We start from the raw sequence: 25,874 nt of genomic DNA on the forward strand, positions 1-25,874 counted from the left end.
CACCTTCATAGCTGTGTGAAGGAGCCTTCCCACGTTGGCATAGCAGCCACTGGGGAGCTGGTTTCCCGCCATCCACTTGAGCGCATCTTGGATGTTCTTGTCATCAATGAAGATGAATTCCCGAGCTTGGCCAAAGCATTTGGTGACAAAGGCTGTCAGCCTATATGGGTAAAGAGGGAAATGTGGCATGAAGGGGGATTTCCAGGTGAGGGTGCACTAGTTCTATAGCTTATTCTGGTGTGTGGTTCCAGAAGGGGAGTTGAGGAAATATAATGCCATATGAGGCCTGGAGAAGGGAGGTATTAATAGGCATTAATGGGGACAAGAACTGGGGAGGCACAAGGTTAGGGAGAAGGGTGAGGGGCTTGACCATACATGAGGCTGAAATAAACAGTATTAAAGAGGATAGAGTGCAAGAAGGAATGGGGTTAAGGGGATAGGTAGAGGAATAATTCCACAGGGTTCAGGAATTGTGCTCTGGAGTACAGAACTCTTTGGGATTTGGGCAATATTACCATGTGTTTCCATTTCCATCCGTCTCTCCAAAGGCACTGTATGAGCCATTGCTGTGTTTGTACATTAGCTCCTTCTGGTACCCTGGGAAGCCAGATGTGGTTTTAGATCACAGTGACAACTTCAAAATACACTCGCATGGCTTTCAAGGATGCGGGACACTTTAGGGGGGAATGTCCCTGTATCTTATTAACCTATCATAGGCCCTAGAGAAGGTGTTTAAGAAGAAAGATAGAACCAACTCACCTATCTGCAGGAAACCCACTGCCCGAGACCTGATTTCCTCAGTCAGCAGCCCTGACTTCTCCAGGTACTGCAAGACATAGATGATGGGAGCAAACAAGACCATGTTCTGCTCCCCACAGCCACTTGGCATCTGCACCAAATTGTCTAGGTTCTGCAGGGCTGTGCCCATGATGTCTCCTGGGATCCAAAAGGAGAGAGAAAAAAGGTGATAGTAGAAGAAGGATCCCTTAAGAGTTATTATCATTCATTTAACAAACATGTATTAGCTATAACTTAGTGACTGCCTACTTTGTGGCCTAGGAGACAACAGTAAGTCAAACACAGTCTCTACCTCAAAGAGCTCATAGTCAGAGGGGCAAACAGTTACAATACATTACAATTATAATTCATTATAAACAATTAAAATGTAGTCCTATAATATTGGGTATGTACAGGTGCTGGAGTACACAGCAAAGTACATATGCCACCTAAGGGAGTTCAGGACTTTAAGAAGACATGTCACTGGAGCTGATGAGTGATATAAGAAAACCTACGATGCTTAAACTCAATCTCTAAGTTCCTCCACTGCATGAAAATACATCACCCTCCAAATCACCAAGGCGCCTCAAACACACACAATCCTGATGCCCGTTTCCAAGTTATATCTACTGACCCCTCCATATACTTCATAAGCCAGTCAGCCTGACATAAGTGACTCATGAACATCTGCATTTTAGTCATGGAGTTCAATTCAAATGTATAAATATGCACTGAATGTCAACTATGTTGCAGGAACTGTACTAGGAACAGACATGAAAAAGACATGGCCCTTGTCCTCAAGGAGCTCACAATGCAGTGTGGAAGATAGACATGGATGGTGAGCTATGATACAATAAGAGGAGTACTATACTAGAGGTATGAATCAAATACAGTCAAAACAAAGAAATTTTAACCTGGGAGGGATCTTGGTAGGGCGTAAGACTGAAGAAAGAATCTAACACTTATAGGGCTCTTACTATATGCCAGATATTGTGCTGGGAACTTTATATTATATTTAATCTTTACACCAATCCTGAGAGATAGGCTATTATCACTGTCTTACAGGAGGGAAAAGAAGGCGCAGAACTGTTCACTAACTTATTCAAGGTCACATGGCTCCTAGATGGCAGAACTGGGATCCTAACCCAGTTTGATATGCTTTTCAAACTCACCCTTTTCTACTCATTCCCTCCTTGCCCAAAGGAGTGAAGTATCCTGCCCATGTCTATACGGTTGAATCTTCCCCAAACTATACTCAAATAGATAAATTCCTCATTTTTTAAATGGTTGCTGCAAACATTTTGTCGCCCCTCCACCCAGTTTTTAGACCACCTAAACCTAAATACATATCAAGCTTCAATGACCTTTACCTTCCTCCTGCCCAGACTCCTTTCTGTTTTTAACTTGAGCATAGTCTGTCCAATCCCATCTGTACTGTTACCTACAGGCTGTATTTTCCCACTATATAAAACAAGCTCTTGATCCTTCATCACTTCTAATCTACCTCACCTTCCTTCAGATAGGTCCACATGCCCCACCCCACTCCACACCTTGACAGCCTCCCACCCCAGTTTTCCTTTTTTTGTTTTTTTCTTTCCTTTTTTTTTTTTTTTTTTGGTGAGGAAGATCAGCCCTGAGCTAACCTCCATGCCAATCCTCCTCTTTTTTTGCTGAGGAAGACTGGCCCTGGGCTAACATCCGTGCCCATCTTCCTCTACTTTATATGGGATGCCACCACAGCGTGGTCTGACAAGCAGTGCATTGGTGCACACCCGGGATCCGAACCTGGGCCGCCAGCAGCGGAGCGCACGCACTTAACCGCTACACCATGGGACTGGCCCCCAGTTTTCCTTTTTGAGCCAAGAATCTCCAGCTGCTTACCCAGAACAGTAACATAAGCCTTGGATGAATCAGGAACAACATCCACAGGGAGCTCCAGGGTGATGGATTCTGAGGCCACTTTTCCTGTGAGAGGCAGAGAAAAGGTGAAAATAGTGGAGTTCTCAAGCCCAAACCATAGAAAAACTTTCCATGATCCAGGGTTTTCTGTACCCAGTGCTTTTTGTGGGATGGAGGCAGATTTTCTTTAACCTATTCATAGAGCTCTTTGCTGAAAATAAATTTCAAAGAGAGCCATAATTGTTGTACATTTTCTCTTTTACATCCTCTCTCCCAGCTAATTGGCCCCATTAGGGATGGCACCCCTAGACTCTCCTATCCCTTCTTGTGCTGTATATGCTTCCTGTTACCTAAGGGAATCCTCACTACCAACCCCTCTCTGTATTCACCCACCTTTTGGGCACAGCAATGAGCTGTGTGTCTTCTCCACAAGGACTCCTTCAGGCTGACATGAAGAGAGACATGGATGGGTGAAAACAATGAAGATGAGAATGTCAGGGCAGGTGGCACCGAAGAAATAGGAAGAGGGAGGGAGATGGGGAGAAGAGGCCCTCCCTGTGCCCCCAGTGCTTCTCTCAGAGCTGGAGAGAACAGAGCTTCTCTTTGAAGCTCAAGAGGACTCCATTTCAATCCAGGGATGGGCGTTTCAGCAAAATTCTTTCTGGGCAAGGTCTAGAGCTAAGGACAAGTTTAGGAAACTTCAAAGATGCAGGATTGACAATGGGGTTCATGATGGGATAAAAAAGCAGCTAATGGTGACGTCAGGGTTTGTAATAAAAGAAACTAACATTCATTGAGTATCTACAAAGTACCAGGCACTGTATTAGGCACTTTCACATAACCATAACCATTGCTATGGGTTAAGCAAATAGTCAAGGGCAGAAAGGGGCCAGGCAACGAGAAAGGTGAGCAACCTGATTGAAGTTGGAGTAAGACTGCTATGAGAGACTCACTGGTATGGTTAGACACACACTAAACATCTCTGGGTTGGTTGCTTTCTCTGCCTCTGAAGCTAGGCCTGCAGAAAACTCACCTTGACCAGAACTGGTTTGATGAGTGTGTCGCTCCGGCCCTTTTCTGGAACAAACCCCTTCTGGCCCCCACAGAGTTCACTGCTGTCCAGAATCTTAGTGCTAATAGTAAAGTTTACATGACCTGAGAAGAAAGAAGAGGAAAGGAAGGCATTAGGCCTATTGCCAGAGGTACCAATGAGGTCTCTTTCCATCCAGACCAGTGCTTCTTAAACTTAATGGCATACAAATAACCTGCAGATCTTGTTCCACTACAAACTCTGATTCAGCAGACCTGGGGTGGGGCCTATAGTTTACTGTTCTAACAAACTTCCAGGTGATGTCAATGATGCTGGTCCAGTGTGGTAGGCAGCCTCTAAGGGCCCCCAGTGATCTCTGCATCCTGATATTTACACTGTCGTGTAATCCCCTCTCATTGAGTGGGGGCTGGATTTAGTGACTCGCTTCTAAGGAAGAGGACAGGGCAGAAGTAATGAGATGTCATTTCTGAGATTAGGTTATAAAAAAGGCTGCAACCTCTGTCTCGGGTGCACTCTTTCTCTTGAACCCCTTACTCTGGAGGAAGCCAGCTGTCATGTCATTAGGCAGCCCAGTGGAAAGAGGCCATAGCCAACAGCTGAGGCCAAGAACTGCAGCCTCAGTCTAACACCCTGTGAGGAACAGAGGCTTTGGAAGGAGCTGAGAAGTGGATCCTCTCCTAGTCAAGTCTCCAGATGAGAACACAGCCCTGGCTGAAGCTTGACTGGAACTTGAGAGACCTTGAGCCAGAGACACCCAGCTAAGCTGCACCTAGATTACTGACCCACAGAAACTGTGTCATAATAAATGATAGTTCTTTTAAGCTGCTAAGTTTTAGAGTAATTTATTAAGCAGCAGTAGATAACTAATATATCCAAAGACTGTACTTTGAGTTGCAAGGATTTAATCCAAGAGCAAACAACATCTCATAGAGTTATTGTGATGATTAAATGAGTTAATACACGTAGAGCAGTTAGATAATGCCTGGCCCATAGTAAGCGCTGGTTTGGTAACATGACCATATACCCCTTGGCCTGGCAGAAATATAAAAAGCTCCCCCTTTGAAGCTCAAAATCGTCCAGTTTGGATAATTTTTTGGTCATCTATCAGAGTATTTGCTTATTTATTTATAACATAGACTTAGGAGGGGGGAAAATAGAGGCAAATAAAAAGAAGAGGAAAGAAGGGGCCGGCCTGGTGGCGTAGCGGTTAAGTGCGCACGCTCCGCTTCAGCAGGCTGGATTTCGCAGGTTCGGATCCCGGGTGCAGACCGACGCACCACTTATCAAGCAATGCTGTGGCAGTGTCCCATATAAAGTAGAGGAAGATGGGCACGGATGTTAGCCCAGGGCCAATCTTCCTCGGCAAAAAGAGGAAGATTGGCAACAGATGTTAGCTCAGGGCTAATCTTTCTCACAAAAAAAAAAGAAGAAGAAGAAAGAAGAAACAAAGCAAACGCAGTAGAGGAAAGGGTAGAGTTCTCAGTCACTGAGTTTTTTCTCTGTGCTTTCCTTGCCCATCTACCACTTCCTGCTCTTACCCAATTTGATAGCTGTGATATTCCAGTGATAAGTTTTTGCTTCATCAGCACAGAGACAGCTGGAGGCCTGAGAATCTGTCCATGATTCTACCCGGTACTCATCTGATTTAGCCAGGTGAGTCTGAACCTGAAGAGGATGTTTAAAAGATAAAGGGTGTGAGTAAAGGAGACAGCACACAGAGGCTTAGGAAAATTTGGGGGTGGATCCCCCTTTCCTTTCCCCGGGAAAACTAGTATGCTTCCAATTTAGGGACAAACTTATGGAAGGGGTGTGGTTCCAGGGCTGACACCTGCTTCCTGTATCCCCAGCTCTTACCCTGATGCAATTCTTTAGATAATTGAAGATGGTGGCAGTAAGACGAAAGGATTCTCCACGAACTACTGAATAAGGGAGAGTCAGATCAACAAAGAATGGCTTGAAAGCAGTCAGTCCAACAGTGGGTGAAAGACCAAAGCCGCTGGACTGGGAGGTGCAAAAAGTCATGGCTTTCCACTCAGTGATGGTATCAGGAACCGTGACATGGACAGCCTCCTTCCCTGAGTTACTGTGAGAACACAAGAACCCAGGTGAGGCAGACAGCAGGAGAAGGAGAGCATTTGGGAATTAAGCTACAAATTCATCTACAGAACTGAGTTATTTTGTTCTGCATGGGGGGAAAAGCAGAGGCAACTGAACTGGAGGAACATGCGAATCTCAGAGTGTGAATCTTCAAGTGAATGAGGATATACAAATATGGGAGAAGGGGGATGCCTGAGTATGGGGGGTGGGAATATGTGTGAGTGGACACCTGTGTGCAAACATATCTGAAAGAGAAACCAATGCCCTCTGAATCGGTGAGGATATGTGTTCTCATGGCTTGTCAAAATGAGCAGGTAAGCAGTAGGCAAGAACTAAACTAATATCAATATGTGACTTTAAGTTTGTGTGGACCTGAAGTCAGAATGCACTGTCTGCACTGTGTAAATGTGAAGATGTGTGAATTTGTTTTGAGGGATTGTATATGATTGTTTAAGAATTCAGGGAAAGAAACAAGTTTCCATATGCCCACTAAACTTTCTTGGCTTGAGACTTAAATTCATTAGAAATTATCTGACTCTGAGTTCTCTGCTGACTCCACATTGTATAATCTTGCAGTACCTTTGAGGCATCACTTACCCAATAGGAAACAGATCCCAGAGCCAAGTCTCCGGGAAGTACTGGCGGACCTGAGAATCCTCTGACGGAAGTGATGAAGAGGATGACTCAAAGGCCATTGGACGAATATGATCCCTTCCTAAAGAGACCAAGAATAAGGGAATTTTGGAAAACAGAAGACTTCTGTTGTGAAATAAATTGAGGCAGAGGGACTATCAGCAAGAAATTCAGAGGAAAGCAGAGAACACCCAGTTGGAGACAAGGAGGAAGGACGCGTGAGGAAGTGACTAGTCATAAGGCCCTCAGGAGGAATTGACAGACAAGGAGGTTTGGCCAGGGAAGGAATAGATAAGGACTTCAGGCTTCAAAAGCCCTGCCCAGAGAGAGGGAGAGATCCTTGGGAAATGGCCTGCATCTATGACCCACAACCCATTATTATTCCAAGGCTAGAGGCTCAATGCAAGAACGGGAGGCAAAGAGGGAGCCCTCGGAGTTCCATGATTCTAAACATCTCAGTGAATTCACAAGACACAGAGGTAGCTTACCTCCTTCCGCTACAGTGCTATATCCTGGAGACGTGTATCTGCAATCTACTGGCTTCTTGATTTTGGCATTGGACAGTATTTTCAGGCCCATATCCTGACAGGCACCAAAGAGACCAGAGAATGGAGTGTTAAGTCCCTTTACTGCAAGGGCTATTGCCTAGGAATTCTACCCTCAAAGAGTTGAACCAAAACATTCTTTTCCTATTAATCGTGAGACCGGTGCCTAATATTCAGCCACCAAGATTGGTTCACTTTTGTTCCTGCTAGTGTGAAAGGCTTTCAATTAAACTTATTTCATTGTATGATCACTACAATAAGTCTAGTTAACATTCAACATCATACTTAGTTACAAAAAAAAAACCCCAGTTACCCAGGGCTGGCTGGGTGGCGCAAGCGGTTAAGTGCACGCGCTGCGGCGGCCCAGAGTTCTTCGGTTTGGATCCCGGGCGCGCACTGATGCACTACTTGGCAAGCCATACTGTGGCGGCGTCTCATATAAAGTGGAGGAAGATGGGCACAGATGTTAGCCCAGGGCCAGTCTTCCTCAGCAAAAAAAGAGGAGGATTGGCAGATGTTAGCACAGGGCTGATCTTCCTCACAAAAAAAAAAATTTCTTTCTTGTGATGAGGACTTTTAAGATCTATTCTCTTAGCAACTTTCAAATATGCAATACAGTACTATTAACTATAGGCACTACGCTGTACATCACATCCCCAGGACTTATTTATTTTATACCTGGAAGTTTGTACCTTTTGACCACCTTCACCCATTTCACCCACCTCCCACCTCCTGCCTCTGGCAACCACCAATCTGTTCTCTGTATCTATGAGCTTGTTTTTTTTTTTTTTTTAAGATTCCACATATAGAGGCCGGCCTGGTGGCGCAGGCAGTTAAGTGCGCACACTCCGCTGCGGTGGCCCGGGGTTCACCGGTTCAGATCCCTGGTGCGCCCCCACGCACCGCTTCTCAGGCCATGCTGTGGCAGCGTCCCATATAAAGTGGAGGAAGATGGGCACGGATGTTAGCCCAGGGCCACTCTTCCTCAGCAAAAAAGAGGAGGATTGGCAGATGTTAGCTCAGGGCCGATCTTCCTCACAAAAAAAAAAAAAGATTCCACATATAAGTGAGATCATATGGTATTTGTCTTTCTCCATCTCACTTATTTCACTTAGCATAATGCCCTGAAGGCTCATCCATGATGTTGAGAATGACAAGATTTCATTCTTTTTTATGGTTGAATGGTATTCCACTTATTTTATTGTTAAACATGTTTAATGCTTCTTCTAAATATTAGTCACGGTGTTCTTATTATTTGATTTAGACCCTGAACTTTCTGAGGATAGGGACCATATCAGCTCAGTCAATTCAACAAAAGTACACTGTGCATTGTGAAGGACGAGGCATTAGAGAGAATACAAAGGTGAACAAGACATGGTTCCTGACCTCAGAGACCTCCTGGTCAGACTTGGGCCACAGCATCCCAAACTTTTCCACATAAAATAGGTGAATTATTTTTAATAATAACGACAAGAGACCTCTGGGCTACCTTTTCTTTTCCCTTCTTGACTGATCCCATGGAAATCAATGTTGGGGACCACAGAGCCAGGAGGACTAAGTGTACATCCTCTCACGGTGATTCTCTTCCAATGCAACTGGGCAACTTCTTCAAGCAAAAGGACGAAGAAAGACTACCTTACATATCAGGAGTTTCTTTTAAGATTTTGTCCCTGTCAGTGTCCACATGAGTCTCTCTGCTTTTTAGATATGGACTATTCTTTTCCCCCTCCCACCACCATTGTTTCTATAAGAACAAAATGAATAAGAACATCTACCTGGAAAACCCTGAAAAGGTCCATGCCTCCAGTGAACCAAGGCCTCCAGATAATGGAACGCTCGCTCCAACGCCCCACAGGCATCGGGCCAACGAGGGGCTGAGGGAGGTCCCACGGGCCAGACACTGGACACTCATCATATTCAGCCACCTGATGAGGGTAGTAACCGTGCCAAAATGGGAATATCCCATAGACCTGAGACAAGAGAGGAAAAGGAAATAAGCTATTGATACAGCGAAATCAGTTGAGAAACTTCTCTCAGATTCTGGTGCCACAATTCACTACTCCCGCATTATTTCTTTTCGTTACTCCAGAATTCTTCCTAGTCCATCATAACCCTTTCCTTACTTTTAAATTTTTAACCTTTATCTCACTCTTTTTCATAATCTATCATCCTCATCTCCTATTTCCTCTTCTTTCCTTATCTCTATGTCCATATTAACCATGCCTTTCTCATACCATCGTTTCTACCTTCATTTCCACACCAGCTTTTCTACCACCTTATGGTGGTGCACTATTTCCTTAAGACTTTCCCATTCCCTGAAATCCATTTCTTATTCTAAAGCAGTCAGTTGTCTTTGTCAGCTCCTTCTTCCTACCCCATTAGCAGACTACTCACAGAGCTGTTGCTCAGCTCTTTCTCTGGTCTGAGTAGTAGGACACCCTCGTCTACGGCCCGGACTGCACACAGGGACCGAGGAGCCGCCTGAAGCTGTAGCTCCACATCTGCTCCTGGAAGCTGCTGGGAGGGTGAGAAGCCAAGGGAAACCTGGGGAAGGGAAAGGTACCACTTGAATACCAAGTCAGCCTGGAGAGGAGGAGAAAAAAATGTACTTTGGATCATCAGCCAATATGTCCCAACCATGGTAACCAGCCCACTCCTTCACTTTTGTACTGATCTTCCTTTGTAAAGTCTAGCCCTTTAGAACAGTGTCTTATGATAGAGTTAGAAAAAGTGAGCAGCACAGTAGAAGGTTGTAGAAAGTTTAAAAGACAAAAAGTAGAAAGAAAACATATGGAATAGCTATATTTGGAATAGCTATATATGTGATTTCCCACCATGACTTTTTAAAAAGAAGCAGGAGATAAATTTCAACAAAACATACTAAGGATATAAACACAATACAACATCCAACTTCAATATTATCTTCTTATTTCCCTGCCCCTGCCTTATCTCCAACCCCAGCATACACAAGATCTCCCTCTATGCCCAGATCTCTTCTTCACCCTCCTCAGTTGCCATTTTACCTGATTGTCGAAGCACAGCTCTACTGAGAACTGAATTTTGTCAGCTATAACACCTCCACTGGGAAAAATGGCATAGATCACCAGGGAAGGATTAGGAGCTAGTCTGGAATTGAAGGTCAGTGAAAGAGAGAAGGAGCCTTTCAGCCCTGCAAGAGAAGAGGGAATATACAGGGGTGAGAGTGCACAGTCACCTACCAATGATGTCCAACCACATGATTGCACTTCTCACTGGGCCAGGTGCAGGCCTCGTGTGCAAGTCGCTTCTCATTTTCCTATTCGTCTATGGCTATTGTTAGTGTTCTGTTCTTATTGTTTCTACTTATGAGAACTGTTTTCCCAGAAGTTTAAAATATCCTTGTCTCTTCCAAGAGAAGCATGACCACTTACCTTTTTTGTTAGAGTTCAAGTGTTTCTGGCCCTCCATCTCCAAACTTCCTTTCCCTGTTAACTAAAGAAGAGAAAAAAATCATGAACAGCACAGAAGATACGTGAGTTTAGCCTTGACTCTGCTTCTGGGGCATCCCTGCATCTCTCCATAAGGAGAGTCTCCTTTCACAGTTCCAGAGCCTGGGTCAATACTTCATGGAGCATCTTTTACTTGTCAAATGTTGGACACTGCCAACAGTCCTGATGACTCTTCCTCCAGTGGTAGGTCTGCCTGAGAACCACAGGCGTGAATGGGAGGAGATAAAGGTCATCATTGCCTCGAGGCGAGTCAGAATAGAAACTATTCTTCACATTAGATAGCTGTCTACTGTTTCTTGAATATGTCCAGGTTTTATTCTCTTATAATCCTTGTAACATAAAGTCGCCTAAAATCCATCCTCACCTTTTTTTGTTATCACTTAATTAGAAATGTAATGAAAATGAGTGTACCTTAAACTGCCTTGAGTCCTTCCAATATTTGACTCTCTGGAGAAACAATCTCCTTTTATAACTCTCCCTTCCTGTTCACTCTCACTTGAAACCAAATTCATTGAAATTGTTTCTAAGCAGGCTGTCATCTCATACTCCAATCAAGGGCTCTACGGTCGGTTTCTCAGACCACCATCTGACACTCGGCCCTTCCACATGGATCAGCCCAACTCCAGTTTTCTCCTAGGCCTCCCCACAGTTCTGTCCTGAAGACAGTGCCTGCATTATCATTCTTATTTTTTTATATTTATTTATTTATTTATTTATTTTTTCCCCCCAAGCCCCAGTAGATAGTTGTATGTCATAGCTGCACATCCTTCTAGTTGCTGTATGTGGGACGCCGCCTCTGCATGTCCGGAGAAGCGGTGCGTCGGTGTGTGCCCAGGATCCGAACCCGGGCCGCCAGTAGTGGAGCGCACGCAGTTAACGCTAAGCCGCGGGCCGGCCCATGCATTATCACTCTGACTTGCTATTTTCCACCTACCTACCTTATTCTGTTGTATCAGGATGATTGTTTTAGCTTGATAAAGACACTGGAATGATAGAAGATGCTGGAATGGTTCAGTGGAGAGAAAGACTCTCAGAAACTTTGAGAGGATGATAAAGGGAATAAAGAGACTCCGGACCAATCAACCTGAGGTTTACATGAGGCTAATTCTTCACTATCACCAAGGTGGCCGCTGAAGCTGCTTATCCCGATACATTTCCTTCAGGCTACAAGTTGTGATTTTAGTTCCCCAACAAGGCTGCTAGCAATGTTAATTTTAACTCTAAATCATCTATTAAAAATATTGACCAATGAAACACAGAATGAAATTTATTCTGAGGTCCATCACCTCCACACCTTCCCTCCCATTCACCCACTCAGCTCCCTTTCAGCCCTGGCCAGCAACATTTTTTGGTTAATTCCTTCTGTTTCCTCACACAGTTTCCCTGGGCTCCTTCTTACAATCTCTTTATTCTTCATTTGCCCCTGTCTTTTATACCCACACTGTACAATATAGTAGCCACTGACCACATGCGGCTACTGAGCCCTCAAAACTGGCTGGGCCACACTCCTTTATTTATTTATTTTTTTGTGAGGAAGATCAGCCCTGAGCTAACATCTGATGCCAAGCCTCCTTTTTTTTGTTGTTGTTGTTGAGGAAGATTGGCCCTGAGCTAACATCCGTGCCCATCTTCCTCCACTTTATATGGGACACTGCCACAGCATGGCCTGACAAGCGGTGCGTCGGTGCGCGCCCGGGATCAGACCCTGCGAACCCCGGGCCACCGAAGCAGAGTGCGCGCACTTAACTGCTTGTGCCACTGGCCGGCCCAAACTCCTTTAAAATAAAATACATACTTTGAGTTTCAAAGAGTTGAACCTCAGCTAAAACAAAGAATGTAAAATATCTATTTTATTAATTTTTATATTGATTTCATGTTGAAACGATCATGTTGGATATATTAGGTTAAATAAAATATATTTTTAAAAATTAGTTTCAGCTTTTCTTTTAATTTTTTTAATGTGGCTTCTAGAAATTTTGATATTACCTATGGGGCTTGTATTATATCTCTGTCTAGACAGTCTATCCACCCTCTCTGTTTCACTCTCCTCATTCCCTTTCCTTCCTGACACACTTTCACCAATCCTCAATTCCCAGTCTCACATAGTAGGAGAAGGTGATTTCCTGGTCAGGGTTCGCATCAGCTGGATCAATGTAATAATCCACCAGCACTTCCTGGGGCTGGCCACATTCCAAGATGCCACTTAGCCGACGGATGCCAAGGAAGCTGAGAGTTGTGTTGTAGAAGGGTTGCACGTGAAGGTAGGCATTGTGGTAGTAATGATGCACCCGTCCTGGATTATATTCCAAAGGTTCCATTTGGAACCTGCCCTGAGAAAAAGAGAGAAAAAAAGTCCTTTTATCATGTCCCCCACCCGTATTAACCCCATGTACTTGTTATGATTTTCACTTAGATCTGTCTCACATCTTCACTGCCTAAGAATGGCATGTGGATATATCACTAGAGGTCCAGCCAAGGATGTTTGAGGAATCCATTAATAGTGGTTACATGCAGCAGCATTTTGGTACATGTAGGAGTGAAATAACGGCTGAATTATAGTTGTTAAGTGATGGAAAATTGAGGATGCTATATCTTCACAGACTGACACCTAGGGGATAGAAAAGCATAACTAAGATTATATAGAAATTAAAAAGTATATCTCAGAGACAAGAAAACTAGGTATAGAGGATAATAAGATTGAAAATGATTATTTCTGAGTGATTGAGTGACGCCTAGAGTAAAGAAATAGTTAAATTAGAAACAATGCAAATAGTATGTGTTTGCTTAAGGAGTATAGCTGAAATGGTTGCATTAATGGCTCCAATTCTTCATCCTTCCCTGCATCAACATCCTTTAGCAGGTAATCTTACAGTGCCCTTTTAGTCTAACTGTGGGCCCACCACGTGACTTGCTGTTGGGAATGGGATGTTAGCATATGGGAGATAAGTAGAGGCTTGGAAAAGCCTTCACACTTTTGCTGTTGCATCTGCTCACTGCCATGGGAATATACCTGGGCCAGCTTGCTGGAGCATGAGTGACAGGGAGCACCAGCCTACAGCCAGCTGGTCTGCAAACATATAAGGAGCTCCACCAAGACCAGCAGAGCTGCCCCCCTGACCACCCTAGATGCACAGGCAATAAATGCTTCCCGTTGTATAATATTGAAGTTTTATAGTTGTTTGTTAAGCAGCATCGTGTGGTAGTTCATAACCAATACAAGCCCTCCTTACAAGTTATCTAAAATCTAAAGTTCACTTCTTTGCCATTTTTATGAGTAATGGGTGGAAAGGAAAGGGAAATAGAAGAAGACAACTCTGAACCATTTTTTCCTCCCTACTCTGATTTCCAATATAGGATCAGATAGAGATGGGGATAAGTTATAAGATGAATTAGTAGAAATAGCAATTTTGATTTGAAGAGTCATTTATTTGATTGATATTAAAAACGAACAGGATCCAAGAAAAAGTTTTTATCAACTGGAGAGCAGGAGTGGTGAGTGAGGGAGAAGGAATTTCAAAGGGGTCGGGGCGAGAAATAGAAAAATTTTGAAGTTTTCCCTCAGGGAAGACTTCCTTGCTGGAAAGCTCGTCCTCTCCACTGCTTACCTCCAGAGAAATGTCTGTCCCATTCCAGTTGACGGTATCCAGCTTGAAGGGAGCGAGGCCATCGCTGTCGGTAATTAGGGTCTGGTTGACGGTTCCATTAATGCCATGAATCACCAGAAACACTGAATAATTCTTGAGAAGGGAGCCGTCATGGCCCCTGACTCTTATCTGAGGGGTGAAGGTCATTAGGACATTAGAATTAGGTTTGGAGTAGATTTGAGTATGAGGTAAAGTGAGGTGATAGAAACTCTAAGAGCACACTTCAGGAAAGAGCTCAGAAAAAGGTAAATGGGACTCGGTGGCTGGAAACTAGGATCTAAGAGGAACTGAGAAACAAACAGAAGTAGCTTAGCCTGGAGCAGAAGCAGATTTGCCACGAAGCTAATGAAGCCTTAGGGCCTTCATTTGCACAGGCCGCTTCCGAGGCTCTGGACATTATTCTGCTTTCGTTTTCTTAAAGAGAGTCCCCTTCCACTCCCAAATTAGATATATAAAGAGCATATAATCCTTATGCTCTAAGAAAATCTGGATCTATTCTTGGTCTAGAGAAAAGATGACTAAGAAATAAATGGATCTAAATATGTACAACATTATTGCATTGACCGGTTGTTTGGGAAGTAAAAGAAGATAAGCTGGAGAGCGAGGTAGATTGTTAGACATCAGAAAGAAGACAACAACAAAGGACATTTTAAAATCTCTAAAGAAAATGCTTAAGGAGCTGCAAATGGCTTTCTGTCCAGGAAAGTCTGACATTAACCTTGCCTAGATGCAGGAGCCCAGACTAGATGATTTCTCCAGATACCTTGCAGCTATAAAATTCCAAGATTGCAACATTAGACTATGAGCCCCTGGCATTAGGAAGGGCACTGAAGTCACATTAATATTCAAGGCACATCTCATGTGAGATTAAGGGCAGCACAGCGTAAGGAGTTAAGAGTACTTGGGATGCAGGCTACCTGAGTTACCACTTACTAGCTGTACAAACTTGGGAAAGTCACTTCACCTCTATGTGCCTCAGTCTCATCTGTAAAATGGGGCCAATAATAGTCTCATAGGATTGTTGTAAAAATTAAATAAGTGAATACATGTAAAGTACTTAGAACAATGCTAAGTTACCTATTATTATATGTCTACAGGAAGGAGGTGACAGTGGATGGTTAAGCATTTCTGTCTGTGAAGAAACAAGTTTCAACATACCTTCCCACTGAAGGGGAAATTGGGGTAATAAAAATCACTGGTGTCTTCAAAGGTCATTGATCCCATTTCTGAAGAAATGTAGATCTCCTGAGTGGTATTGGCCTCCACTCCTGCAGAGGGAAAACAGATGTATGATGATCTAAATACCTGATATCCTCATCTTCGCGTTTAACATAAAATTCCCTGAAAGGATGGAGCCACTGGAAGTATGAAGCTGGATATATTTGTGGCCAAAGATCCAAACCAACTCTGCTTCCCCAAACTTTTGGGGAAATAGGTAGTGCATGGCAGATTGGAATCTGGCATTTCCCTTTGACGGTGAACCAGGAACACTAGTGCCCAAACACTAATGTGGGTAGGTCTTGAATCCTCTAAGTAGGTCTGTCCCTAGGACAGCCCTTTTTCTTTCTCTTTTCTTAGTGAACCAAGGAGTATCCCACTTACCTGTCCCTTCCTCCACCACAGTAGCCACAATATTGATGCTGTGGCTGTATCTATAACTAGTGAGGTTGAAGGTGGACATGTCCACAGAAGCTGAGAAGCATCCCGCTTTGTCAGTCTAGTGAGGCAATCAGAGAGAGAGAGGATGAATAACAATCTCAACTTCCATTTCACAGTGTACAGTAGAAGGAAATAATTTCTTATCTCCATACTTTAATTCTCCATCTTTAAGATAGAAAACCTCTCCTAAAACATGGAGTATACGTTCACACATATACAATCAAGAAACAATTATGAAGCTCTAAAATATGAGGAGAAAAGAATCAACTGTAGAATAGGAAAATTGTATCTCCCAAGGGATTAGTTTAATTTCTTGATTCCACGGTAGAGTCTAAAAGATGTTATCTGTTTAGGATAAAGAAGACTGCTTTGTTCTTTGGAACTGGGGTAATAATCAAGTGAAATGCTTTCTACTTTGGGCTTTTTACCACTTTTCTATATTAGTGCTTACTTACTCTTTAGGACATGTGAATCGAGTTCCTTTTCTACATCCCATTTACTCACCTGTCCAGAGAGGTTCCTGCATCTGTCAGATAGATGTTCCCCTTCTTCCTCTCGAAACCAGTAAGTATGTGCCTTTTGACACACTGATACCTGCACCGCCCCTAGCATGGGCTTTCCATAGGTGTACCTAACGCAGAAAGGCATGAGGAGTCAGAGTTGGGAAATTTCACTTGAGATCCAATCCTTCTCCCCCAAAACACTCCTTTTCCTTCTTTCCCATACTTCAGCCTCTGAAAGTACTCTGGCAATCCTACCCTTCTCCAGCTCTTATTCACTTCCCTACTTTACTCAAAGCCCTAGAGTATTGCCAGTACACAATAAGTACCATCCAAAGGACAGAAACAGTGTCTTTCTTTTTTCTTACTCCTAGTTTCTCCATGGGATTCAATATTGAATTCTGCACAAAGTAGACACTAAATCAATAATGCCAACTGAGTGAGCAGTGGAAAGTAAGAGCAGAAACACAATTAGAAAATGTGTTCTTGGGGCCAGCCCCATGGCTTAGCGGTTAAGTGCACGCGCTCTGCTACTGGAGGCTCAGGTTCGGATCCCAGGTGCGCACCGAGGCACCGCTTCTCCAGCCATGCTGACGGGGCATCCAACATACAGCAACTAGAAGGATGTGCAACTGTGACATACAACTATCTACTGGGGCTTTGGGGAGAAAAAGGGAAAAAGAAAATCATAATAATAATAATAATAATAAAAAGAAAATGTGTTCTTGGGGGCTGGCCCCGTGGCGTAGCCGGCCCCGTAGCGTAGCGGTTAACTGCAGGCGCGCTGCTGCTGGAGGCCCAGGTTGCGATCCCGGGCGCACACCCACACACCGCTTGTCAAGCCATGCTGTGGCGGCGTCCCATATAAAGTGGAGGAAGACGGGCACAGATGTTAGCCCAGGGCCAGTCTTCCTCAGCAAAAAGAGGAGGATTGGCATGGATGTGAACTCAGAGCTGATCTTCCTCACAAAAAAAAAAAAAGAAAGAAAATGTGTTCTTGGAGAAATCATGACTGGAGTACATAAAATATCCCAAGTTTTAACCACTGCATCCATAATCCCTCTCCCCATAACACTCCTTCATCACATCTCTCAACATAGTTTTAATCACCACCAAATCCAGAGCTTTATTCTCACCTACAACATATTTTTACTAAGAAAGATTTATCCACCGTTGACAACTGCTTGGGTTCCACCACCTCCAACTTAAACTTCGGCAGCACTGGAGAGAGTGGAAAGAGAAATGGAAAAGGAATAGGAAAAGGACTTGACCACATAGATTGTGAACAGACAGATATAAAAACAGTGATAATCATGTGGCCAGACCAGTGGCATAGTGGTTAAGTTCACGCGCTCTGCTTTGGTGGCCCAGGGTTCACAGGTTTGGATCCCAGGTGTGGACCTACACACCACTCGTCAAGCCATACTGTGGTGGCGACCCTTATACAAAATGGAGGAAGATTGGCAACAGATGTTAGCTTAGGGCCAATCTTCCTCACCAAAAAAAAAAAAAAGAAAGAAAGAAAAGTGATAATCAAATTAATTAAATTAAGGGGGCATTGTTAAGGTAAAACTCCTAAAGTTATTACCTGGTTTACCACTGACTCAAAATGAATAAACAATCCCTCCCCATAGTATATTTTACTTTATCTTTGCTGATTTTGAGATAAGATTATCTCTAACATTTTGACATGCTAATTCTCCCACCTACCATATTCTTCCACACTGAAGGTGCCAAAGGTCTTGCCCTCAGCCACTGCCACTGTATAGGTGCCCCGCGTTGCCTCTGGTGCCAGTTGGAAGGATAGGTCTACAATGCCTTGCTCGGGCACCACTTCCAGCCACTGTGCAATCCTGTTGCTATTTGGATCCTGTGTCCATTAAAAAGAAACCTCATGATGTGCCTACCTGTTTGATTCTCACTCTGCACTGCAAAAAGCAGGTAAAGAATCCCACCCATTGTTCATGACCCACCATAGTCTGTGTCCAGGCAGAACAGCTCCCTGTGTTGTTTATAATTTTCTTCATTACTGAATGAGATAAATGTTCCTAGAGGTCCAGCCCCCATTTGGAAAGAAAAGAGTTCTTGTGGATTCAAATGATCAGACTGAGTCCTTGAAGGTATTATCACCAGTTTCAGAAAGTGGGCTTTAGGATGTCTTTAACCAGAAGTGTTTACTCTATTCTTGGTCCCTATTAAGGGACAATGCTGAGGGGATTAATTGTAAGATGCTTGAAAGATAGGTAATTTAACAGAAAAATGTAGGGGATGCTGTGGGGAATTTGTCCTTCTAGTCCCTTTCCTTCTTAAGACTTCTCACAGGTAGTCATATCATATTCAGCTGTTGAGTGTTTTCTACTGAGTAAGAACAGCCGCTACCAAAGACTAAGAGGAGTCCAGAACCAAGCCTAGTTGAGCTGGCATGGCACAGAGAAGCTACAGGAATCAGACTGGGAGAGTTAGCCGCAGCAGAGGTTGGTGTCCTCTACAGAGGTTTGGGACTGAGAGGTTGTTGGGCAGAGGTTCAGGTGGAATTGTGGGTACTCAGTGTTGGGGCAGAGTCTCGGGCTCTGGGCCAAGATCTCGGAGTTGCTTCTGGCATCAGGGTTTAGCACTGAACTCTCATTCCTCCTTCTCCACAACTGACAGAAAAGAAAAAGAAACTTCTGCTTACCTGCAGTTCCACCACGGAGTACTGAAAAGGAAAACCAGATAACGTGGGTTACAGCAGAATAAGCGACGAGTATAGGCTTGCTGAAACCAAGAAGTTCATCAAGAACTCTCTTTCTCTGTTGCCCACTCCTTCCTTTCTAAAGGGCTCTTATGTGCCCTGATAAGAGTAACAATGGGGCAGAGGCTTGCTGGCTGGGGGAGGGGAGAGAAGAGATTTCCTCAAAGGAATTATCAGTCTCCAAAAAATTTGAAGAAATGGAGCCTCAGTCCCTTCAGCCTCCCACAGTACTCTGAGCTCCTCCACAATGTGCCCTAAAAGAAAGTGTCAGCATCTGGAGTATTTAAACCTCCCCAGTGTTTAAATCTCTTCTTGGGAGCCAACTATCTCCTTCTCTCCTGCTATCTGAATGCCACTGGACAGCAACCTTACTTTGAAACATTGCAAAACAATGTCTAAAAAAAAGTTTGTTTAAAAGACTTCTATCAGGGCCGGCCCGGTGGCGCAAGCAGTTAAGTGCGTGCACTCCGCTGCAACGGCCCGGGGTTCGCTGGTTCGGAACACCGGGCGCTCACCGACGCACTGCTTGTTGAGCCATGCTGTGGCAGTGTCCCATATAAAGTGGAGGAAGATGGGCATGGATGTTAGCCCAGGTCCCAGTCTTCCTCAGCAAAAAAAGAGGAGGATGGCAGATGTTAGCTCAGGGCAGATCTTCCTCACAAAAAAATAAAATAAAATCAATAAAAGACTTCTATCAAAGGATCATGTATAGTTTCCTCAAGAAAATGGATGCTAAAACCATTAAGTTGGAGGAAACAGGTCATTGTCCTAGGTGTCAAAGCGTCACCCCAAAGTTATTTGTTAATTTCAAAGGAAAAAAGATATACTTCTACACTGGAGAAATTAGGCTGTCACCTCCTTAACCAAGTAAGCAAATTCATCATTACTAATAATGGGCAACATAACATTACGTGCCTCCAGAAGAGATACATTTGAGGTTCACAGCATTATTTAATAATTTTTTTGCCAAAAATGTTTAGCTTAAATCTAATTAAGACCTCAAACTTAATTCCAGAAGATAGGGGAACCAGTTAGACAACACAATAGGGAAATAGACAAATAAAAGATGTCCACTATTCTATAAGACAACTAGGCTTTCTCAAAAGTCAATGTCATATTCCAGAATGAGGGACACTCTATAAGTCATCTAGCCTGATCTTTCTCTCTCTCAAAAAATAAAAGTCAATATAATGAAAAAATAAGGGGGATTATTTTAGATTAAGAAAATTTTAAAGTATATAACAATCAAATGCAATGCATGAATTTGATTGGATCCTAGTGTTAAAAAAACCCGTCCAAGTCATTTGGAAAAAAGGGTATTAAATGATATTAAATAATTATTGGTAATTTTCTTAGGTGTGATAATGATATGATTAAGATACTATTTTTAGAAGATGCATGCTAAAGTATTTAGGAGTAACATATTATGATGTCTGCAACTTACTTTTAAATGATTCAGAAAAAAAATTATAGATTAAAACGAATACAGCAAAATGAAACAAATGTTGCATCTTGGTGTTATGTTTGAAAATTCTAATAATAAAAAGTTGAAAACAAAATGACTGCCCAAGACAATCTTTCTATGAGAGAATTATCTTTTTACTATGTTGTTTCTGTTTGTCCGAGATGTTTTGATTTTTTTAAACTGTAATAGTTAGAATTTTACAAAATCATGGCCAAGGAAGTAGATAATTGAATGTCTAGATGTGAATATAATTAAAAACTTGATTAGAGACAGTACTTTTATTGGATTCAGGGTGTTCCAATTAGAATTTCATACTCTTAAAAGGACTTGCAGCTAAATGAGATTGAATGCTGGAATTTTAGACACGGGGTCTCAGAGAGGGTAAAAGTTTGGGTCTCACTAGGCGGGGAGAGAGAATGAAATCAAGATGGTGCTCGCCTTTGATTCTTGAGCCAAATACCGTGTGATGCCAACCGGTGAAGAAGCAGAGCGTCACTAAATACAAATATCAGCCTTGAGATCAAGGATAACGGCAGTTGTTCACAAAAGCCAAACAATGAGAGAGAAGGATCAAGGCAAAATAGAACTTCCATAAACCTGGGGCTATCTAGACAATAAGAAGGCAAGTATCGCTGGGATTACTATGGATTGCTATAAATTCCAGAGAAAGAATACTTCCTCAGAAAACAAAGTACTGGGGCCGGCCCGTGGCTTAGCAGTTAAGTGCTCGCGCTCCGCTCCTGGCAGCCTGGGGTTCCGACCGGGGCGTGCACCGTTGCACCGCTTCTCCGGCCATGCTGAGGCAGCGTCCCACGTACAGCAACTAGAAGGATGTGCAGCTATGACATACAACTATCTACTGAGGCTTTGGGGGAAAAAATAAATAAAAATAAAAATAAAATAAAATAAAAAGAAAGAAAACAAAGTACTTTTCTCACACAGGGAGTCAAGAATCAGGGAGGACACCAGGGAGCCAGAAACAGGCTCTGGAAGGAAACAGGTGTTCTACTAGGAAGACAGCATCTCCAACCCGAAGCTGCGAGGTTTCTGAATAAATGGGTGTAGCAACAAAACTAGACAGGGTCACTTAGTCTCAGGTATACTTTACTTGCTTGAGGATAAAATATTGTGTTCTGTAAACTCATAAGGTTTTTCCCTCAGGTTCTTGGTAAAATTCCTTTTGTTAATTTAGTGTTTCAAGTTGGAGTTTCAAATTCAGCATTTCAAATTTTCAGTGTTTGAAATTGGCACTTAGAGGGAGGAGCTAGCTAGAGAAAGGGAGTGGGGAGGAAGGAGTAATTTTACAACCAAGGTAGAGCATAGCTATGGAGCACCTCGCAGTAATCCGGCATAATTTGAGCAGAGGCAAGATAACCTAACAGGGGTAGTTAATGAGATCAACCTCTAGGGGGCAGTGGCGTCTAAGACAACTCGTAAGTGGCTGTGGCCTCACTTGCACCCCGGCATTTCCTTTTTTCAGCTGTGGAATCAACAGTCTGTTAAGAAATAAGTACTCAAACTACTAAACTAATAAAGATACAGGTGGGCCAGCCCCGTGGCTGAGCACTTAAGTGCGCGCGCTCCGCTGCCGGCGGCCTGGGTTCGGATCCCGGGCGCGCACCAACGCACCGCTTCTCTGGCCATGCTGAGGCTGCGTCCCACATACAGCAACTAGAAGGATGTGCAACTATGACATACAACTATCTACTGGGGCTTTGGGGGAAAAAAATAAATAAAATAAAATAAAAAATAAAAAAAAAAAAATAAAGATACAGGTGATAGGAAGGAGAAACTAAAAAGAATTCTACATTGGGAAACAAAGTACAGGCCTACATCAGAGATGCTGTGAGTTTGCTTCCAGACCACTATAATAAAGCGAATATTGCAACAAAGCAAGTTGCGTACATTTTTTGGTTTCCCAGTGCATATAAAAGTTATGTTTGCACTGTACTGTAGTCTAAGTGTGCGATAGCGTTATGTCTGTAAAAAAATGTACACACCTTAATTAAAAAATACTTTAGGCCCCGTGGCTTGGTGGTTAAGTGAGCGCGCTCCACTGCTGGCGACCCGGGTTCGGATCCCGGGCTCGCACCGACGCGCTGCTTCTCCGGCCATGCTGAGGCCGCGTCCCGCATACAGCAACTAGAAGGATGTGCAGCTATGACACACAACTATCTACTGGGGCTTTGGGGGGAAAAATAAATAAATAAAACCTTTAAAAAAAAAAAAAAAAAAAAAAATACTTTATTGCTAAAAAATGCTAACCATCATCTGAGCCTTCAGTGAGTGGTCATCTTTTTGCTGGTGGAGGGTTTTGTAAAAAAATTCAATATCTGCTCAGCACAATAAAGCGAAGTGCAATTAACACGAGGTATGCCTGTAGTGGTGGAGGAGGCTACCGATCAATAATCAGCTCATAGCTTCTCTGTACATGGGGAAAGGAAACAGAATCTCTGAGAACACGGGGATGGAAATTAAAATAATGCTTTTCCTATGATTATCTTTAAAACTTTCACTTGAATACGTGGGCTGTGACTGAAGGAGAAAGAAGGCAGCGAGGGTGTCTGAGAGGTAAGTATTTCAGAAGTATGCAAGCCTAAATCGAGATCAAACCTTTTATGTCTTATAATTCTAGGGATTGAGCTGTTCAAGGAGAATTTAAGGATTCGCCAGATGTTACCACATATTATACCTTTGGCAAGTATTTTTAAATGTTGCCTTAGAGAATTGTCTATTTTATAAATTGCCTTGCCTCGTGGTAAAAAAAAAAGACGGTGGGGGGTGGATATTCTTTCTTTTGTTAAATATTCTCCTGAATTATTTCTTAATGTTTGAACTGCAAAGCCACTTGTCATTCCTGGAGAGAAAATCTTGAAGTTTGCAAAAACTCTTTTAAAATGACAGGGAATGTAACCATCTCTCAGGAATGTTAACCTCATTGACGTGGAGCTATCAAAGCTGAGAACTAGACACCTCTGCTTGTTTTCAGGCAGACAGGGGCTAAGAGGATTCAGACGTGTACATCATGAGGCTAGTACTTCAAGTCCCACGTGCATTCTGCACCCCAGAGGGCCTCACCTCGTCACACCCTTGGGAAGAATCTTTTCTCTTTCCCCCATTCTCTCTCTGTGGGCCCTGCTCCTTTCCCTTTCCCTCCTCCCAGCCACATTCTCACCTTGTCATTCACTGGAATAAAGTTGCTGTTCAGGGTGACAATGCGGAAATGCACTAGAAGGGAACAAGCATCATTAGCCAAGAGGATTTCCCCCTCTCAGAATTTTTCTTTCTTCCACCTACACATACTTCTGAGTCAGCAAAAGCCCATCAGGTTTTACTTTTTTTAAAAAAAAAAACCTAGTCTGAAAGAGAGAGAAAGCCCCAAAACAGTTTCTCTTCACGGTTCCTGACTTTGAAACCTCAGAATGGAATGCGCCTCTAAGGGAGAAGGAACAAATACAAATGCAGGAGCTGGAGCCAAATTCCCTTGATGCTTTCTTATTCATACAAGCAGCTTGCTGTCAGACCCACTAATCCAATTACACTTGCCAAATTCCATTCCAGGAGAAATTTGTGCTTTTGTTTTACATACGCACACACAGTAGCAACTCCACCCACTCTTCTTTTGCTTGTGTAACACAGCATGTATTCAACAGCCATAACGCTTCATCCCTCCAGACCATCCTCTCTTCTGCCCTCTTGGTTCCGTAGGCCCACCACCAAACCACAAAGCCCCTTTTATGAATGTGTGTGGCTGTTTCCCTAGTCTTTTGTCTAATCCCGTGTGTGTGCCTCTTACCTCGCTGCCCTGGGTTGTAGATAGGTTTGTCAGTTTGTATAAAAATGCCATTCCACTGCCTCTGAATTAGAACTTTTTTCTTCTCCTCAAACCTGATGTTTTTTCCAGTTCCTGACACCCGGATTGTGGCTACTTCTTCTGTGCCACCAGCAGGAGGGGGTACCTGGCCAAGAGAGGGGAGCTCTGGGGAGGAGTAGGAGACTGGGGGAACAGAATCAACTGGTCTCAACCCCAGAGTGGGAGAGTGAAAGGAATGAACTGAGTTAGACAGGGGTGGCCGAGTAGAGCCATAAAACAAGTTGCCAGGAAGAACAGAAACAAGAGTATAAGAAGTGAAGGTCAGGAACTAAAAGAAGAAATCCAAGGGCAAGGAAATTGTGGGTGAGTTATGGTCAGGAACTGATGTTAAGTTTAGGGGAGATAGGTTTAAAGGCTGTGGCAAAGGAAGACGGCAGAAATCATACTTAAAGTTGGATTATGGTGAGTGCCTAGGGAGGAGAACAGGAAAGTTAGGGATGAGTCAGGGTGAAGTCTGTGCTTACCAAAAAGGACATGCAATGTAAGTGCCTCTTCTTCAATCCAGAGTGTTCTAGCAGCTTCTGGGTCCTGTCCTTGGTCTCCAGAGTAATAGTGAATTTTACATTATAGTACCCAGGGCTCAGATCCAAACAAACCTTCTGAGTAGAGGGAAAGTTAAGCATGGCAGGTAATGTCACCAGGTAGTTTCTATTAAGGAAGAAAAAGGATTTCAGGGCAGTAATGATTCATCCACTAAATGAAAAATTAAGCACTCAGCATATACCAGTGAATTAAACAGACCAAACCCCTGCCTGTATGAACCTTATTTTCTATAAGGTAGAAGCAGACAATAACAAATTACTCAATGCACAGCCTTAAACTTCCCACCATGAGGAGGCCATCATTGAGAACGTGTGCCTGGGGTACCAAGGAGGAAATTAGTTCCGTTACAGAGAACAGGGCACAAGGAATCTACTACATTTTAATATTATCTTTTTAAAAAGCTTCCTCTTGGTGCCTCAGCTTTTCTCTCTGGGTAAAGGAGAAATGGAACCAAAGAAGGGAAAAGATGGGAAGGAAATTAAAAGAAATCGAAGATTATCTTCTCTCATCCGTATATCTGCTTGAGAAAGATAGACACAGAAGCTGTCTGCCCTAAATCAAATCTGAAACCCAGCACTTACGGGAGGAGTTCTTCTGCAATGGCTGGCGATAGGGCCAATATTCCTAGAAGGAGTTGAGCCCACATCTCTGTGGGTGGGACAGACTCCTCAGGAACAGGAACTAGAGGTCTGCTCTCCTGCTGTAGCATATATATCAACCGCCTCCCCAGCGAGGGTGTGGAGCCATGGCTGACGCTCTAGCCAATCACCTTTTGGGGCCTCAGGCTAATGTGGTAGACCGGGGTAGGGCTTCTCTTCACTTCCTCAAATTTACTTTTCCCCAAAAACATTCATACTTGCTCAGCCAGTCCATAATACCCGTTTGAGGAGAAAAACCAGGGCTGAGTATTCACAGTGGTAAAGCTCTCAGGACAGGTTTTGGACTCCTCCCTTTTGTTCTGAATTCAT

The 25,874-nt window shown here is 43.4% G+C and overlaps 1 protein-coding gene across 2 annotated transcripts in view; it reads right to left on the bottom strand.

Moving 5' to 3' along the window:
• The window catches only part of A2ML1 (alpha-2-macroglobulin like 1), a 45,831-nt gene extending 20,206 nt beyond the window's left edge, over positions 1–25,625 (bottom strand). For both annotated transcript variants that reach the window (XM_014793987.2, XM_014793986.2), the window contains exons 1-26: positions 25,488–25,625; positions 24,828–25,011; positions 24,286–24,448; positions 23,665–23,717; positions 18,968–18,988; positions 18,004–18,163; positions 17,430–17,514; positions 16,298–16,424; positions 15,737–15,851; positions 15,293–15,402; positions 14,096–14,263; positions 12,593–12,820; positions 10,413–10,473; positions 10,026–10,171; positions 9,397–9,546; positions 8,778–8,972; positions 6,946–7,039; positions 6,422–6,539; positions 5,582–5,810; positions 5,266–5,392; positions 3,710–3,831; positions 3,070–3,121; positions 2,659–2,742; positions 760–936; positions 516–597; positions 4–160 (exon numbers count right to left, since the gene is read on the bottom strand). In XM_014793987.2, the coding sequence (XP_014649473.2) occupies positions 4–160; positions 516–597; positions 760–936; positions 2,659–2,742; positions 3,070–3,121; positions 3,710–3,831; positions 5,266–5,392; positions 5,582–5,810; positions 6,422–6,539; positions 6,946–7,039; positions 8,778–8,972; positions 9,397–9,546; positions 10,026–10,171; positions 10,413–10,473; positions 12,593–12,820; positions 14,096–14,263; positions 15,293–15,402; positions 15,737–15,851; positions 16,298–16,424; positions 17,430–17,514; positions 18,004–18,163; positions 18,968–18,988; positions 23,665–23,717; positions 24,286–24,448; positions 24,828–25,011; positions 25,488–25,615 (3,336 nt within the window). In that variant the 5' untranslated portion in view covers positions 25,616–25,625. The remainder of the gene's footprint in view (positions 1–3; positions 161–515; positions 598–759; positions 937–2,658; positions 2,743–3,069; positions 3,122–3,709; positions 3,832–5,265; positions 5,393–5,581; positions 5,811–6,421; positions 6,540–6,945; positions 7,040–8,777; positions 8,973–9,396; positions 9,547–10,025; positions 10,172–10,412; positions 10,474–12,592; positions 12,821–14,095; positions 14,264–15,292; positions 15,403–15,736; positions 15,852–16,297; positions 16,425–17,429; positions 17,515–18,003; positions 18,164–18,967; positions 18,989–23,664; positions 23,718–24,285; positions 24,449–24,827; positions 25,012–25,487) is intronic.
• Positions 25,626–25,874: the final 249 nt, after the last annotated feature.

This window comes from Ceratotherium simum, chromosome 17 (genome assembly GCF_057802395.1).
Source record: "Ceratotherium simum simum isolate JZ-2026a chromosome 17, ASM5780239v1, whole genome shotgun sequence".
In the NCBI taxonomy this organism is placed as follows: domain Eukaryota; kingdom Metazoa; phylum Chordata; class Mammalia; order Perissodactyla; family Rhinocerotidae; genus Ceratotherium; species Ceratotherium simum.